Below are 18899 nucleotides of genomic sequence, written 5' to 3' on the forward strand. Positions count from 1 at the left end.
TTCCTAGCCAGTTGTACTTCTTTCTACTAATGTTATCTAAACTAGTGTCACTTTATGGGCTATAGGTATTCTTAGCTCATTTGGTCTTAATTCATTTCTATGAAGGTGAACAGAATGCAGACTGATGCAGTGATTCTCACAGGATTGTGCAGACTGCCTAAAATAATGTTCAGAGAGCTGTGGTATGAGAGGCCCATCCAGTTTGCTGAGGGTGTTGTTACATGTTAACTTAAATATGTGTTAATGACCCTTAAAACAGGTGGGCTCACACATTAGAGCAGGCAATCTCAGGTTAAGGACCTTCTGAGTGGCTTAAAGATAATTCTCTTCTATTGTCTCTTTCTGGTTTGGGGCAGCTTGTGTTGCAGTCACATGTGACTGCTGCACAGCCCAAAACTACTTGGCAGTAGTCCTCCAGCATCCTAGGAGGCACTGCTCTCAGATGCTTTATCTTCCCACACAGTGACAGCACTTAAAGGTTAGAATCTCCCCTCCCCTCCCATTCTGGGCTCTTTCTGGCCCCTGGGGCACCTCCTGTCCTCCTCTCACCCCAGGGGCCACCTTTCTTGCCGGCTGGGGGGAGGAAGGTGATGAGCTCTATCTGGGCAGTGGGTGGGAGATGGGGGTCAATGGGAACCCAGACTGCAGGCAGGCACAATCTGGCAGCTGACCATAGTCTGAGCCATCTACTCTGCCCCTGAGAGCAGGCTAGCTGGGCAGGCACAGAGCCAGCTTGGCTCCTAGCCATGCCCCTGCTCTCCAGCCCTTGAAGGCAGGTCAGAGCAGTGCACATTACAGGGGGTATTAACCCTTAACGTCCAACCGCTCAAAGCAAGTTCTAATTTTAACACCAATTAACATTAGCACATGCTAAGTGAAATGTGTAGGTTATACTCTTAGGTTACAGTACTCCCACAGTCAGCAGAATTGGCCTTTTTCCAAGGTACCATGAAATTTAGTGATTTTTATCTCAACATTCACTATTTTGTTGCAGCTGTATGCTCCATATTTTGTTTTGTGTCTATCCTGTGCTGGGTCATGTTTGTAGTTGCTTTTTGCTCTGCTTGCCCTTTGAGGGGAGATCATAAGTGATGGCAGGTATTTGCTACTTACCCTCTTCTGTGGTGAAGGAACCTGACTGGAGCACATATTTAAGCGAGGGAGTTGAGAAAGCAAGAAATATAGATTACGCAGCTGAGCTGCTTAAAAAACACACAGCTGCAAAGGTCCAGATGAGCCCCTACAGCTGACAAAACCTGATTCTTTGTCTACTATACATACAGAGAAGAGGATTCTGAGCTGAGTAGATTGAACAAAACTGTCCAGACTAGGGACACAGGCTGCATGGACAAAACAATGAAACCAATACATAAATATAACTATTGATTAATTTTATGCTTTATGATCTGTAAAGTCCATGTGCTTTCTGTAGGATCAATAGACAAGGGTTTTTTCCTGGAGACAGGATAAATTAAGTTTGCAGTGGCAGCTAGGTGTCGTGAATACATAGGAACCGGACCAGAGCTGAGCTCTGAGGATCTCATTAATTGCAGCTGTCCTTTGAGGCAACCTGCTTGTATCTGCCTATGCTTCCACTTACCTTTATTTCAGTTGCTAGAGCCACCTGATATCTTAGTATTTTTTTTTAGTTTACCATTCATCCTAGAAGGTATCCAAGGAGGGGTCCCAAAGAAACAACAATATGTTTCATCTGTTGACTTAGATAATTGGCAAATCCTGTTATTGGAAGAGTGCTGTCATTGATTGGTGTTGTAGGTGCCATCAACAGCCAGCTGTAGCATGACAATATTTATTATAAGACGAAGTTATTAAATAACAATAGCTATATTCATTTTAGTTTTATTTGCCTACAGAAAAAGACATCAGGGCATGTTTTTCAAATAATCCTTCTTCCCCAAAATATTTTGCAAAACATTTTGGCTTGCTGTAAAGCTTGTCTGAAAATGGGGGAGGATGTGGATCATGTGAAAAGTCTCTGCAGAATATTTTGTTGATCAAAATAATTGTTTCAAAATAATTTTTCTGCTGGCATTGCCTGTTGTCAGGTTTCTAAAAGAGCATGTCAAGCAATGATGGAGAAGCCCAAGAGTTTCAGAGATTAAGATCAACATGAATATATTTACCCAAACTGTGCACATTCATCCAAACATCTGAAATAGTCATAATTTAGCTGGAAGAGTTACTAAAACTGGCTCGCTCCCTCATGAGACTTCTGATACTTCCTGCTTTAGCTTCAACCAGAAGTATTGCACATGCATATTATATGCCATTTAAGTGCTTCAAATTGTGGTTCTAATCCAAACACCACAAAGTTCAAAAGGAGGCAAAAATGAAAAAAAAATATTAAAAAGACAGTATTTTATGAATATCAAAAAGGCTTAGTTCTAGCTAGGACTGCTCAAATAACTCAAGGAACAGTGCCTCCAAACATTTGTTTGAATTTCAAATAGCTGTTTGGTTCAGCTATATTAATTCCCCTTTTCATTCACGATCCAGAAACATTTATACAAATAGGGTATTGTTTGCCTGTAGGTTCAGGGAATAGAAATTTTCTGTACGAATAGTGCAAGTGGCATTTGAACATGGCTAGTTACACATAAACAAGAGTCTTTATTACTTGTCATTCACTAATCATCATTCATGATTTTCCCCTTTTAAAAGTTTCACTCATCAAATTGAGTTCAATTCAATTTAGTCATACATCTAACTGTGAAGGAGAACTGATACCATGTGATTCCATTCACCAGTTTCACAACAAAAATAGCTTATAGCGAACAGCCAAAATGAACAATGCACAAGCTGGCAGTAAACTGAAAAGCATCCAAACTATTTGTCAAACATTTATCAATAAAAATGCATGAGCAGAAATTAGGATTGGCTTGAAAATGATTCACAAACAGGAAACAAAGCACAAGTAATTCACTTATCCCTAATTCTGATATTGCAACCATAGATCCAAATATAGATTTCCTTGCCTGTTTAAGGATTCGGGGTTTGTGATTTTAGAATTTAATAGAATAGGCAAAAGGGCAAGCTACACCCTGAATCACATCCAGTATAAATGAGGTTGCATAGATATGAGTTACAGAGAACCTCTTTTATGCTTAAATGCTTGTTTATGTCTGTTGGGCCCTAGCGCCAAGCTGAGTCAAACAGTTGAACCATTTACAGGATTGATGCCTTAAACTGTAGAAGCACACACAAGAATTCAAGTGGGATATTTAGAATCTGTTGTCCTAGGCACATGCAAAAGAAGATCTTTCTTCTCTTTGACTTCAATTTGTATTTTTGCAGATATTTACTTATGATCAAGACAGGAATTCCTTACCCTTTACCAAGAATGTGAATGGGATGGGTTCAGGCTGTGAGTTGCTGAATTTGTACTAATTTAGTGAAGTGCTGAATTTGCTACTCCAGGTCCACAAGATCTGTTTATCCTGCTTGTGATTAAGTTGCCCCACATATACCATTCACATCAATCTGCATTTAGCAAATTATTTTTATACCAACATGGCCAATGACAAATACTCAAAATCATTAGTCCAGTTTATAAAGTCATGAGATTAATTGAAAGATAATTAAAAAAATAGGTCTTTCAACATTTGCCATCTGATTTTTGATCCATTAGTACAGGCAACTCCTGCTTAACACTGTTTTGCTTAGCGCTGTTTTGCTATAACACTCACTCTAAATTGATACCTGATTTCACTTACCGTTCAGCGAGTTTCATTATAACACTTGCAGTCACTATTTGGGTCTTTAAAAACATTTGCAGTTGCCATCTTGAATTGTCAGATACTTTTGGTTTCACTTACGGTCGTTTTGCTTAACGGTCGGTTTTCCAGGAACCAATTAAGAGTGCTAAGCAGGGGTTGCCTGTATACACTGGGATCGCTTTTTCAAACTTTTCTCAACAACCACAAGTGCTAGAAGCATAGGTTTAAAAAAACCAAACCCAAGATGCTCACTTGGTTTTAGAAGCTGGGTTTTTACAAATGAGGCAGAAAATGACAGAACTCATGGTAAAATTATGGCAACTGGCAACATGTCTGACTATTTGTATTGTTTACTCAAGGCTAGGCTCTGGCATCTCTCACTTGTAAGAGAGAGCAAACAGGCTGTATTAGTTCTTTGCTTAGCCCTGCTTAGATTGCAATTCTGGCTATCAGGATATGAGAATATGGGTTGTCTGCCCAGTAATTCCTTCAGTGAACAGATGACCAGGGAGAAGGTGGAACTGGGAAAGAAAATGGCTCCGTCCCTGTAACTCCTCAATCAGTGCAGCTTGCTGAGCATGCAGTGTAAAATAAGGTTCCCCACAAAATGTATAAAGGAATCAGCTCAGCTTGTTCTCTGAGACCATGCAGTGGGTACAGTCCTTTGCTATAAAAGTTGCAATCTAGGCATTTCTGTGGATTGAAAACCAAAATGTTATTTAAACAATCTGTCCCAGAGGATTCAATAGGGTTGTGAACAAGAAGTTTGGAGTGCAAATGTTAAAGTGTCAATTACTCCTATGATTTGTACTGTGTTTAGAGCCTGTTGGATAAACACATACTATATTTATTATTTATATAGTTATTATTTATACAATTGATGTAGTTAAGTCATTTCTATATTTATTATTTATCTATTCATTATTTATTTGACACTGGATTTCCCCCTGTCGCCCTAGCGTGGTTAACCACAATGCACCCCTGTAGTGTCCCTAAGCGCCTCACTGTGGTTAACTGCAATGCCACCCTCTGGGCTCTCTGGCTGTTTGGCCCCTCAGTTTTGGGCCCCCTACTACAGAAAGGATGTGGAAAAATTGGAGAGGGTCCAGCAGAAGGCCACAAAAATGGTTCAGGGGCGGGACACTTGGCCTCTGAGGAAATGCTGAGGAAACTGGGCTTCTTTAGTCTGCAGAAGGGAAGTCTGAGGGGAGATTTTGATAGCAGCCTTCAACTACCTGAAGGGTGCTTACAAAGAAGATGGAGCTAGACAGTTCTCAGTGGTGGCAGATGACAGAACAAGGAGCAACGGTCTCAAAGTGCAGCAAGAGAAATTTAGATTAGATATTAGGAAGAATTTTCTCACTAGGAGGGTAGTAAAACGCTGGAACCGGTCACCCAGAGTGGTGGTGGAATCTCCATCTTCATAGGGTTTTAAGACATGGCTAGCCAAAGCTTTGGCTGGGATAATCTAGTTGAGGATGGTTCTGCTTGAGCAGAGGGTTGGATTAGATGACCTCCTGAGATCCCTTCCAACCCTCCTTTTCTATGATTCCCAAGCAAGTTTTTCTCTAAGCTGTGTGTGTGCACAGCTGCGGGGAATCAAAAATCTTGCTGTGTAGTAACTTTTTAATGCCATGCACTGGGGCCAGTGTGGGACACTTACCGCTCAGCTGCTCAGGGGCCACTCCACTCCACTCCACTCCTCATCACGCTGGAATCCCCCCAGGGAGAGCAGCTGATGAGGGGCTGGGCCACTGATCAGGGGCAGTCATCACTGCTGCCCCATCCTCCTCCCTGCCTGTGGCATGGGGCAGGCAGCAGCTTCTCCCCAAGGTGAGGCAGGGGCTGGAGCAGAGCTGGGCACTGCATGGGCTCTGCTGGCTCCGGGGAACTGCTCCGCTCCCCAGCCCCTTCAGGCAAGCTTTGCCCAAAGCCCCGCCAAATTCACCCTAATCTTAGCTTTTACCCTGTGCTGCAACCCCCACAGCTCCCATGTTAAAGCTCGTCAGCCCCATGGGTCTTCCACACTCTGCCTGTTCCCTGCCTCCGTGCCTCACTATAGCCTTTGAAAGTGAAACCATGTGCCTTGCTGCCTGGTCTGCCCAGCGGTGGGACACACATGGTGCCACATTGCTTTCAAAGGCTGCAGTGAGGCATGGAGGGGGGGAGCAGGCAGAGTGCAGTCTGCACGTGGGTCCAAGAGACATGATGGAGAGGTACACACATTTCATGCAACAAAGGTACTGGAGACAAAGTCAGCTCTTTGTTAACTGAAAACAGAGAACTCAAATACTTGCCCAATTTTATGTATTAATTAAGCCTTAATCCTGACATCAGAGACATGATTAAAAGGCAGCATGTGGGTATTACAGCTAGTTTCTTCTGTTATTTACAACAATGCAAATTAAAAGCAGAATTGGGCCTTTAAAGAAAAACATCTAACAAGATAATAAATAGACTGCAACTAATATTAAAGAATGCATCTGATACACAGTGTGATATTAAATATTAAAGGGCGTGGTGGGACTGTAGCAGGGCACTAAGGTGCCTGCTACTCGTACAGTGGAGATAAACACCCAAGTGCAGGTTGCTAGGACAACTGGTTAATGAGGGAATTGGCCACACCTGCACCTGGTCAGCTGGCCAGAGGAGGCAGGGCCTTGGGCCCATACAAACCCAGGGCTGGGACCAGAGAGTCCCCTGCCGGCAGCCAAGGAAGAAGGAGCTCCTACAGAGCAAGTAGCGGGGAAAGGCCTTCTGCAGATAGAGCCCCGAGAGGGGTAAAGGATGGAGTGCCCCTGGAGTGGCTGGAATAAGGTTATAGCTCGGCTGCTAGAGTTGGTTATAGCCCAGGGGCTTGTGTTTTTGGTTTACTGTTTGAGTTCCAGTGGGTTGGGAGAAGCTCTAAGGGGATGGAGGAGGCCTCATAGGGGGTCCATGACAGCATGGGGGCCCGAGCGCCGAGTGAGGGCGCAGCATTGGGGGTGTGCCGACCCCGAGCGCCCAGTGAGGCGCAGTGCGAGATGGGGCTGTAGAGAGCCCAAGTGCCAGTGAAGTGCAGAGCAAGACCAAAGAACATCAGTTCCATCTGTGAGGCTTGGGGCGTGCTAACGGGGTGGTTGGAGCCACGCATAGCCCATAAGTAAGGGTGCCCCAAAATGCCCAATACAGAACGGGGGGTGCAGGAGCCCCAGGGCCAATGTACAGCCAGAAACCGTGTCCAAGAGGACGGAAAGGCAGTCTCTCTATTATTTATTTTCCATCAAAGATGTGGGTGAGAATTGAGGGTGCCCTTTAGGACCTTGGCATGGTAAGGTGGCCTTAGGGGAGATCACGGCGACCCCTAAGACAAAAGGCTGTTACAGGGACCAATTTGGGAACAGGCTGAAGCAACGTGCTCACAGACCAAAGCGGGGTGCTCACAGATTGCTACACCTTAGAGGGAACATTGTTTCCAAGGCTCCCTGCCAGGTAGCTATCAGTACTAGCCAACCTAACAGCAAGGCTTCCTCCCTTTGCTCCTTCCCAGGTCTCACCCTGTGCTCTCACTTATATACTTCTAAAGCCCTGCCTCCTTTTGGTCATGTCACTCCCCTGTCAGGTGACTTGACCACAGGGCTATTCCTTATCCCATTCTGCTAGTTGCCTGTCATTGTGCCGCAAAACCCCTGCCTTTAAAAGGGCTATACCACCTTCCAGTAACAGGGCAAGAGTTCCCTCTTCCATAGAACCATATTGATCTCTGCATAGGTCAGGAGTAAGGTAGGTCACAGAAGGGTCGTTCCCATCTCTGATGCTTGATTGATTTCACTTTGGATAATTAAAGGACTTGAAAGTTAATTTGGATTAAGGCAGTGAAATTAGGGCATTTATAGACATTTGGGAGGGGCGGTGCTTTAATTAGCACAGCTGCAAGAGCTGCACTAAATAGGCACCTGGAGCACCATGTGTATCGGTGTCCATGTGATGAAAAATGGTGGTGGAGTCATGGGCCGTCGACCCAGCTTTAATTTAAAGTGCCTTGCCAACATTTTTCAGTGTGGTGTTGTTGATGCATGTGATGTTGGAGTCCAGTGGAACACAGGAATTACTACAATTTATTGAGTCTGCTCCAATACGCTGTAATTACAGTGCATCAGAGCAGCCTCCCTGCATGTGTATTGAAGTCCTTAAAGACCACCTGAAACCAGCTGCCAGAAGTGAGAATGGGGGGATAGCCTGAAAAAGGTTCCTTCCCATATTGTACACTCTTTCAATGACCATCGAATACTCTCCACCCCAGCAATTGTACGCTGTGTGTTAAAGTTATCGTCTAAGAATGCCTTAGAATCTTACAACTCCACTGATGTGGTTACCCCATGCAAGACCCTGCCTCTTATTACTATAGCATCACATGGTTATTTTTGAATTAATTTACCCTAGGTTAACTCGGATTGCATTTCTAATTGTATGTTTTAGATTGTATTCATATGCAACTATGTAGCAACGAAGCCACTGAGCACAGTGTATTGTCTTTCAGCTCTACCAAGCCATGTAACAACTCTGACTTTAATATTTTCTCAGTAAAATTAACCCAGAAAAAGGCTCTTTTATTTAAAAAAAAAAAAAAAAAAAGTGTGCACACATGGAATTATTCAGAAATGGTATTCTCAAGTAACACCATGTATCGGTCAGTCCATATTCTACTCATGTTTGTATGTGGCTCTGGGGTAACTAGCAATTTTTGAACTCTAGGCAATGTTGCTAGAGAGCAAGGAATAGGGAGTAGAGGGTGATGTAAAGTACTGCAGGTGGGAGTGTGGGGTTACCTTAAATTGGCACCCAGATTTGGTGTGATCACCCACACCTAGTTTATAATACTGAGCTGATGTAATTCTTTGCTTATTATCCTAAATTTAACAATCCTAACACTAATCTAGTGTTGTTGTTTTTTTATTTATTCAATTTGTATGTTAGTGTATATGTTGTTCGGAGCCAGGGACTCTGACTGAAGTTTGCATCATTCACTTTCTGACTGAGCTGCATTGTGTATTAGAAACCTTTGTGTAACATAGCTCTTGTGAGAGCAGCTCCCCACATCATTTATCACTAAACACTAGCAGCAACAATTCAGAGGTGCTTTCTATTCCCTCATGTGCATGAAGGATGGTACCATCTTCATTAATTTGATCAATATGATTTTCCACAGGACCTCTGCCTCATTCAGGATATAGGTTGGACTGTGCTCAGGGGAAGGATCAGTACTGGGTAGTTAAGGAGACATATTTGTAGGGTCTCTCTGTCATTTGTTGCAGAAGCTGTAAGGTGCTGAGTGAGTGCAGCAAGAGACTGCAGGAGAAAAAAATAGCTTTGAGATACAGACCATCAAAAACCCATTATCCTTGTCTCTGCTATTCTATTTCCTATAGGATGCTTGCAAATCAATCAAACCTGTTTTTTTCACAAGAGTTTCCTTATTTTCTGAAAGCTTTATTTTAGATCCTGAGGTCTGATTTACAGAAATTCTGAGCATTCACAGCTCCAAGGAAAGTCAATGGGAATTGCTGAAGAGAGTGGTCAAATACTCTAAACTGTTCAGTACCCTAAAAAACCCGAAATTCTTTGTGTCTTGGAAAAGTATTGGTGAAATGGAGATAATATCACCCCCTCACCTCATAAGGCTGCTGCAAAGATGAATGACTTTTTCTGGATACTATAATGATGAATACTATAGAAATGACCACAAGGAAATTAATAATTCTGTCTTCAGTGCCAGGCTTTGAATAATCTGCAGTCAAACACCTGGCCTGAGATGCTGAACAATAAGGATTGAACAAAAATGTAACTGCCTCTCAGTCAAGTCAGTGCACACCATCCTGTGTAGTGAAGGAAGCAAGATAAGTGCAAAAATATATGAGGTCATGTAATTAAGGGCTGTATCATAATGCATACACACAAAAGGGCCAAAATAAGATTGCATGGGCAACTCTAATTATAGTATTTCCTAGCTTTTGAATGCTTAATTTTGCAAACTTATCATTTTCAAATGTACTTTTTTCATTAAATTAACAGTAAATTAGACAGCTCTGCCAGACATTAAATTAGACAGATTCCTTTCCTTCCGTGTCATATATATGTATATGCACGTATATATAAGGCAGTGCCAGAGCAATGAAGTTGGGCGCCCAGGGCAAAGCCCACTCGTCCCATGCACGGATCTGGTGTGCCTCCCCCCACAGTGTTTGCTGGAGAGTGGCGGTAGCCACCCTTCCCATGCCCCATGCCCCGCCCCCCCAACAAGTTGCTCATGGCTCCATCCCATGCCCTGCCCTGGCTGGACAGTGCCTGGTGGCAGGTGCCCCTTCGCTTCGGCGCCTGGGGAGGTTGCCCTGCTCACCCTCCCGCACTTGCTATGGCACTGATAAAATGAGTGGCTTATTTCACTCAAACGTTTTTAGTACACCCAGATACTTTTTACTTTAAGTTCTGTAGGATGACCCATAAAACTTTACAAAAGTAGTTTTTCTTGGATAACTGATTGACACTTCTTCGTTTTCCACTGTAAATAACAAACATGCATGATTATAAAGCTTTTATTTTGGCTTTTGGCAAGACCCTGCAATGTCATGAATTTGAATGTCATGCTCATGATCCCCCTCAAGTATTTCTTGATGCAGTTATTTAAGAAAATAGTGTTTCTTAAAACATGCAGGATAACTTGTAATGAAGCAATTCCCTTTCCAAGTTTTTTTCAGATTTGGCTGAGATGAACTGACTCTGGCTTTTTATTGGTGTAAAAGAGATCAGAATCAACCTCTGTATTTGTTTCTGAATAACAAATCTGTCTCAGATGAACATCACAGGGACACATTTTGACACGTCACATTTGAACAATAGATTACTTGGTTAGGTCTTATTTATTTGGGTGAGGTTTCTTTAGTAGAACCTGAGGTGTGGACTTATATCTAGTTAGTAACACACTCATGGCTTTTTTCCCCATCAGTGCCCTCAGGCAGAGATCCTTTGACTTTTGGTATAAGAATTCTCTTTGGGGCTGAGGTTATGTCATTTGATCAGGAAATGGAAAAGCCACACTTACATGGGAATAAAATTTCCCCAGTGGGGACCCCTACTGAAAGAATAACATAACTATGTTGATATGGACAACAAAACTTCCCAGTGTGGTTTGGTATGGTTTGATGCCCTGATTCAGAAAAGCATTTAAACAACTGTATTTTTTTTTTCTGTGGGAGTATCTATTTAAAAAAAAAAAGTCTTTCTTCCTCCAGTTTTTTAAAAAAAGAATGCAAACAAAGTTTACCATCCTTTTGACCCTAGAATGCCAACCCTAAATGCTAAACTAAACATTCATGAAAAATTAATCACTTAGGAAATTAGTATCTTCTTATATTTCAGTCAGTGAAACTGCACCAGCGCCACCCTTTCACTGGCAGGTAAAACTATGTTGATATACTACGCTTCATCTAGAACCACTCCACCTTCAAGCAATCACCTATATAGGCAGCAACTGGAACAGCTTTGTGAAACAGTCACTATGCCTAGAAATGGAAAGACAGCTGCCACTGAGGGTATGGTACTAACAAATATAGTTATACATGTATTCATTTATTGCTTAGCTCAGGTTTGCTTGAAACTATTTTCCTTCATGTTCTTCCTGGTAAAAACATACTTTTTTTTTTCTTCTCAGAATGTAAATCACTATCTGTTATATAAATGTATTTGACTCTGTTTTGGAAAGACTTTTTGCTTGCTTGTTACAGGATGCCAGTTTAGTTTTCACTGGCTAGTAAATCAAAACAGTGCAACCATAATTCTAGTGTTTGACCAATATTTCTACCAATTGATGGATTAGATGAAGAAAAAAGGTTTTTCTGAAAAGATACTTTGCACTCGGGCAAAAATTCTATTTCCTTGAGTATTTGATATCAAATGTAAACCATATTATTAATACTAAGAAAAACCATTATCAGTAATTGCTTAGTGATTCTTCACTATTATGGTCTGCATACTAGAAATCTAGCAAACTGCCTTTAGCTCATGGGTAATGCAGAACTTTCCTAAATATTGAACTTGTGCTAAATATAGTGAGCATGACACTTCTAATTCTACTCATGGAAAGAGATGGGATAAAGGCCTTTTACCAAATTGCTTTTTCACGGAAAATTATTAGGTCTCATATGCCACCATTTTTTAAAACTAAACTCACGTTGGCCAGCAAAAATGCAATAGGTTCTAGTTTTATAAAAAAAAACCCATCAGGAACTACTTAGTACTTTGAAACCTGTGGGTCTAAAAGGACTAAGATGGAGTTGTAGTCTGACATTCTTCTTAATCCTTTGAACTCATAATGAATGCTCTGCCACTTTTTCCATTTGTTTTCCTGAAATGCTTTTATTTCAGAAGGAAAGATTTTATGGGACCTCCCTTAGTAGTATTGTATCAAGGCAGTTTAGTTGTACTAGGACTGATTCAGAAGTTAGGTTTTACTGAGGTAGAACTCTCGTTAACATCAATAGGGCTTTTGTCTGAGTTAGGAATGATCAAAATGAACAAAAGCCTATTGAATTTATGCATATTCGTGTAAAAAAAAAGGGGGGGGGTCTTGTACTAATTTTTTATGCATCTAGCTTATTAATTGACTGAAAGTGCCTGCCTTCAAGTCCTAGATAGTATAGCTATACTAACTCAATTTTTTTATTAGCCATCAAACAGAATGATTCTTACAGGCATTAGTATTCCTGAGATGAACAAGAATGGTATTATATTTCTAACCAAGTAAAGGCTCTTATCAGTTTTGGATAGATCTACACAATATTTTAATAGTACTTTATAATGCCTATAATTTACATGAAAATGTAATTGCTTTAGTGACATTACTTTGTCTGCATTTAGAAATGGCCCATGCTACTGCATTCAGGTCTTTATTTAAAATACGTAAGGCTTGGGTAGGTTCAGTTCAGCTCACTTATAAATGTATCACTTGTGATATATGGACTGATCTTCAAGGTTTGGCAGTGTTTGGTTCAGATTCATCTCTAATTACATGATTATGAAATTAGATTACATTATATTATTGTTGGCAAGCCCACTAAGTTTCCTGGGAAGGCAGAGACACAAGAAGAAAAGAAAAGCAGTCTTGGGCTATACAGTCTTTATTTCCAGAGTGCTTTAAGGGAGGTGAACCCTGATGTCTCTGCTCTTCTCTTTTTTCCATTGACTGAGCTCTATAGGATCTGAACGAGCATTGTCAATGGGAAAGCTTGAAGGGTAATTTCTATACACAGAAAAAAATGAGGAAATGGCAAAGCTGATCAGTTCAGGCCTGTTATGAACATCAGACCCTGCCTGTATATACTTTATTTTATAACTTATAACCTGCTCCAGAATACAACATGCCTGTTTCTGAAAAGGTAGCATGAACTAAAAAGATTTTACTGTGGGTAAGTAACTGAGATATGGCTCATGGACTGATGCCATATGCCAGCCCGATCTGGAGGCTTATGTTGAGTCTGATTTTGTGCATTGCACCTGAGGCCATGCACCAGTTCCAGCTGTGGACCAACCCCCCAAACGGTTAGATCTAGTTTACCAGGTCTAGGGCCGTGTACTAGGTCCAACCGGGTACTCTGGGTCTGGAACCATGTACCAACCCCATGTTCTGGCCTGATGCAGTGAACATGGCCATATCATCTAGCCAAAGGACTCCCCACAGGTCCAGCAACTTGACAGCAGGGGAGCAGTGGCAGCATTAATTGCTGTGGCTCCAAGAGCCATGGCAATTAACACTGCCACCTTCTACCACAGCCAAATATCCAGACCCCTAGGGAGCCCTATTTCTCACATATAATGCATTTCCACTGACTGGTTTGTGGTGGAGAGAGGGTGCAGGTTAAATTGAAGAAAATATGATAATCTCTCTCTTAAGTAGCTGGCCATAACACTTGTTCTTTACATGCTTCTAGTGCTGTAGATGGGGCAGTGGGAATAAGCTGAGCAAATCGCATTTCAGAAAGTGAAAAGGTCAGAGTAATACAATTTACTACAGGGCCAATCTTCACAGAATATATCAGGCACTAATATTCTGTTCCTGCATTCTTAGGACAAAAATTGCATGAGAATGGGAAATGGCCCAACATCAATCCATTCACATGACAGAGATTTAATAGAAATGGGAAACAATACAAATACCACTTGTTCTTGTTGCTGCCTTATGATTGTAGATAAAGGGGTTTGCCAAGTCTTGAGGGGCCACTGCCAGTGTAAGTCAGTACAGCTCTCGGGAGCCATGCCAATTCATGCTTGATGAAGATTAGCTTTCTATTTTTATTTTACTTATCTCTACTTTTTTTGATTCATAAGTCTTGCACTTTGCACTTTCCATTTGAAATAAATTATATCACAGTAAAATCTCAACTTCCTGGGTAAGAGGCCTAATAACCAACCATGTCTCAGTAAGAAGTTATTTTGGGCTTATGCAAGCACTGTGCAAGCAGGCCTATTATATTATCCGGCTGCTCTGTACTGTCAGTATAGATAGAGCTGAACATCAAAACTCAAATTTGGACCTGATTCTGTTTAAAATTCAGTGAAAAGCCAATACTGGGGCTAGGAGGGTTTGGGAAAGGTAAACTTTCCTGTTCTATGAGAATAAACTTTTTACACCCATTTCTCTTGATGGAACAATATAAGGGAAACACTGGAAGGTTCCAGCTGTACTTTCCTTTCTTTTATCCTTCTTCTATAGGTGTTACAGTATTCATTAAAGCAGTGGGTCTCAACCTTTTCAGACTAAAGGCATCCCTTGATTGACTCAATGCACCTTTCAGAAAATGTCAGCTCTTGTTTTCACTCATTTTTTGACTAGAGAAACATAATAGAGTAGTTCTGCTATTGCAAAGAACTCAGAAAGGCCAGAACAGGCCAGAATGGATTTCTGCTGCCCTGCCTCAAGTCATGGCTTGTGTGGGTGGCTCCGCTTTTCCACCAGACATTGCCCTGTACCCCTGCCCACCTACATCTGCCTGTAGTAGTGCCACTGACTTGGAGTGGGGGTGGGAGGGTGCCAAAATACAAGTTCATGCAGGGTGCCATATTCCCTAAGGCCAGCTCTGCTGAAGAGGATTTGGTTCCATTTCTCTCTCTGCCTTTGGATAGAGTCAAAAGCAATCGTCCTTCTCATTCATTCCCTGCATCACCACATTTGTAGTTTTCTAGTGTTGACTGCATGATAACTAACTGGGCAAATTCTCTTCAGTGACAGCCTGTAGCCAGGAGGAGGAGGAGGTAACTCCCTGTCCCTCAGACAGCTTCACACAACTTCTTGGGTACCCCAATTTAAATCTTTGCCCTCTGGGCTAGATCTGGACCATAGGATTCAGCATGGGCCAAGTCTGGATGTGGTGGCAGAGGTAAGGTGATCTGTGGTAATGTGAGCAGTGGTGGCAGCGGGATGGGCAGCAACAGAGGTCACCACAGCCATCACTTATTCCATGTGGCTGCTGACACACATTTCCAAAGGAGCTTCATGTCCCAGATTTTGGTGGTGAGCCCTGCCCACACCCCATCCCTGAATTCTTAGCCCCTCTATAAGCCATATGGACCAGATGATGCAGCTCCCCAGGTCACACCAAGCCCTCAGGCCACATGTTTGACACCCCTGGTCTAAAGGATAGGATGCTATTTCACGTAGAAATTATGTATGTAATAAAACTACTAAATCTTCTCAGACTCTGGAGTCTTCATGGCATGCTGGCAAGAAACCTGTCTTCACTAGGGCTGTGACTTTGAAACAAGCATCATATCATATCAGCAAGTGCAAACACAGTCAAATGTTATATTCCAGATAGCTTTGTGAATTTTGTAAGTAGAACTGGTTAGGAATTTTTGAGACTATGTTGTGTTTGAAAAATGACAGTTGTTGGAGAAAAAAAAGAGGCTGATCCCAGATCACAAGCATTAAACATTGTGATTGTCATAACAATGGTAATTGTTTCACTTTTATTTGTATAGGTTCCAGTAGTTGTATAAGTATCCAGTATGATAAAAAGCAATCTTTCCAAGATACTATTTTCATTAATGTGACTATGGGAATGACATTATCATTTTCTTTGGGAAGCAAACAGTATTTTTTTTGTCTTGATTCTGCACTATGGAAGTGCAAGCGGGTTGCCTAGCCTTCTGGCTTCTACAGGCAGGTTTTGCTCCAAAGGATCTTTTCAGCCAGCCTTCCCAAATAAAACACAACCTTTAAAACAACAAAACAAGAAAAACATTATCCCACTGTCCTTTCCCATAGTGGGAGGGGAAACTCTTTTTGCTCTGGCTCCTGTACAATAGCTTGACCTCTGCCTACAACAAGCCATGGAGTTCACAGCCTGCTTCCTTCCTCCTTCCAAACTGTTCCTTCATAGTTTTCCTGCCTATCTGCTCTCTCTTCTGGGGATGTGATGCCTCTTTATTATTCAAATGCCTCACAGGTCAGCTTCATCAACATGGCTGTGACTGTTCTCTTTTTGAAGGATAGACTTCCTTATTACGGAAAGACAATAGAAATTTTATTAGTACAGGTATTGAGTGGGAGAGAACTTCAGCTGGTGTAAAATATCAGTGCTCCACTGAAGTCAATGGGAGGTATATATTATCCCAGGTAAGGACTGGCCTCTAGACACTTTTGCTGTCAGGTGAGAATACTCTCTCTGTATTTAAAGGTGTTTTCTGGACTACCTCAACTAGAGTCCCAGTACTGCTGTGCTTAATTCTGGCATGCAGTAATGCATAGTGAAGCTCGGGGTGTGTCCTCTGCCTCCTGTCTCCGAGGGAATACGAATAGAAATGGGAAGCTGTGCAATTCCACTAACTGTTATAAAAAAATGTACATCATTATGAATAGAAGGACATACATTTGTGATGGATCTACTGAAGGATGACAGAAGACAGAACAAGATGACATGGACAGAAGTTATACTTGTAGTGCTATACAAGTTTCTATGACACTACAGAAGTTGGGGGGACACAGGTGCATACTTACTGCCAGTGCACTACATGAATGGTACAAACACAACAGAAATGTTCCTGGATGAAGCAGAAACTCCTCTGTAGTTTTGTTTTGTGGCATTTATATAACACCTGTCCTGTCCTACAGGCAGTCTCTCTAGCTCCCAGTATCTCAGTGCATTGCTCTCCCCCTACCCATCTCCAAGGGAGGCTGTGGGGAGAGTGCATTGAACACAGCTCGACACCCACTGCAGCAGTGCATTGAGCAGAGAGGCAGTCCCTTGGGACTAGGCCCTCAATGAGTATGGGCCCAGAACCAGGCTCACTTGTGGCAACAACAGATGGGACTGGGGTTTCTGCTCTGCTCCTCATGCCCTTTGGGGGCAGCAGGCTGTCAGTGAGTGGGCTCACTAACAGCATTCCCTCCCCTGGCAGAATAGGGGAAGCAAAGTTGCAGGGCTGAGTAACTATGTTTTTTCCTGGCTGGAGAGTATGCTGCTGAAAGCTTTCATGGCAACTTTGTTCACATCTGGTACTTAGTCCAGAAGTGTCTACAAGAACATTCACTCTGGTGTCCCCTGCACCCTACAGCCAGGAAGTACCTCCTCAATTTTACAGGAGGTCACTGAAAGCATCATTGTTACAACTGTAACATACAAATAAAGTACTTTTACTAGCATAATTAATTTTAACGGGTGTGCTTTGAAGGTCAGTACACTAAAGATACTCAGTGAAGTGCTCAGATATTCATGTAATGTCTTAAATTAAACAGTAGTTTCTCTCTATTCTTTTTTTATTGGCACTGTAGTCATGTTCAGTGCTTCTTTCTTTGATTTATGATACTCCCTGTTGCAGTTTGTAACTAAGCCTTACTCCAAACTTGGGTGTCCAGTTTTGTACTCATCTAGGATGACTGCCTTTCTTTGGTGAGAGAACTGGATACCTTAATAAATCCAGATAATGATTTACAAATCTATTCTTGCTTCAGCCTGTTCTGAGGGCTGTTTCTGACATATAAGCCTCACCCATTTTCTTCCAGTCCACCTCTTCCAAGCCCCAAAATGATGTGGCAAGGATACTCTAGGGAAGTGTTTCTCAACCTGTCAGTCATGGTCCAAAAGTGGGTTGCAAGAATATATGAAAGGTTCATGAACAAACTTAAAAAAAATGGATCGATAAACTTTAAAAATAGATTCTCCTTTAAAGGAGAAAAATGTGAGAACCCATGGATTTCCCCTTGCAGGATTTGCTTGAGAAGCATCTTTGGATGCAAGCCAGTGTTTTGCTCGCTTTACCAGCCGCATTATTACATTGGTGGCTCATATTCATCTTGTGGCCAATCATGACCCCCAAGTCCCTTTCGGCCATTGTGCTAGCAGGTGTAGCATTGCTGAGCCTATAAACATGCTGCGGGTTTTTCTTCCCAAGGTGGAGTACCTTGCATTTTTTGTTGTTGAATGCCATCAGGTTTTCATCCACCCTATTTTCTGAGCCTGTCAAGATCAGCTTGGATCACCATTCTGTCCTTGGGTGTGGATGCTTACCCCAAAGTTTGGTGTCATCAGCGAAGTTGGCCAGTCCGCTTTTGATACCAATGTCCACATCATAAATAAAGATGTTAAAGAGTATAAGCTCAAGGATGGAACCTCAGGAGACCTCACTGGTTATGGCGCACCACAACTACCACTCTTTGGGTTCGACTTCAGAGCCAATTCTCCAGCCAATTCTTGGCTACTGTGATGTAGCCAAGGCCACAGTTGGGTAGTTTTTCTATGAGATGATCATGGGATACCAGATTGAAGGCTTTTTTTAAAATTAAGGTATATGACATCAGATGAGGGCAGTGTGGTTCCCCCCTTTCTGTCCATTACTCCTTGTGCCCCTGGTGCCATGGCTGGCATGGGGGTTCTGGTGGCAGTGTCAGTAATGAGTCTCACCACCTTGCTCTACTCTCCTGTGCTGAGTCCTGCCCACTGGGCTGTGGAAGTTGCTCCTGCCCATGCTGGTCAAGCTAGATTGCAGCCCTGTGCTCTCTGTGGGTGAATAAATATGGAGGGGCATGTGACCCCCCCCCATGCTCCACCCTCCTCTCCACCTCAGACACTCACCTCTTGCCCCACACACTGCGGGGTGGGGGCCCAGCGACTTGGAAGAAGCACCAGCGGGGTG

The 18899-nt window shown here is 42.4% G+C and overlaps 1 protein-coding gene across 1 annotated transcript in view; it reads left to right on the forward strand.

Moving 5' to 3' along the window:
• The first annotated feature begins 16228 nt into the window (after window positions 1-16228).
• Window positions 16229-18899, forward strand: part of TMC1 (transmembrane channel like 1) — a 118515-nt gene continuing 115844 nt past the window's right edge. Inside the window, exon 1 of the mRNA XM_019554751.1 lies at window positions 16229-16303. Coding sequence (XP_019410296.1) covers window positions 16229-16303 — 75 coding nt within the window. The remainder of the gene's footprint in view (window positions 16304-18899) is intronic.

This window comes from Crocodylus porosus, unplaced genomic scaffold (assembly GCF_001723895.1).
Source record: "Crocodylus porosus isolate Cpor-Errol unplaced genomic scaffold, CroPor_comp1, whole genome shotgun sequence".
In the NCBI taxonomy this organism is placed as follows: Eukaryota; Metazoa; Chordata; order Crocodylia; family Crocodylidae; genus Crocodylus; species Crocodylus porosus.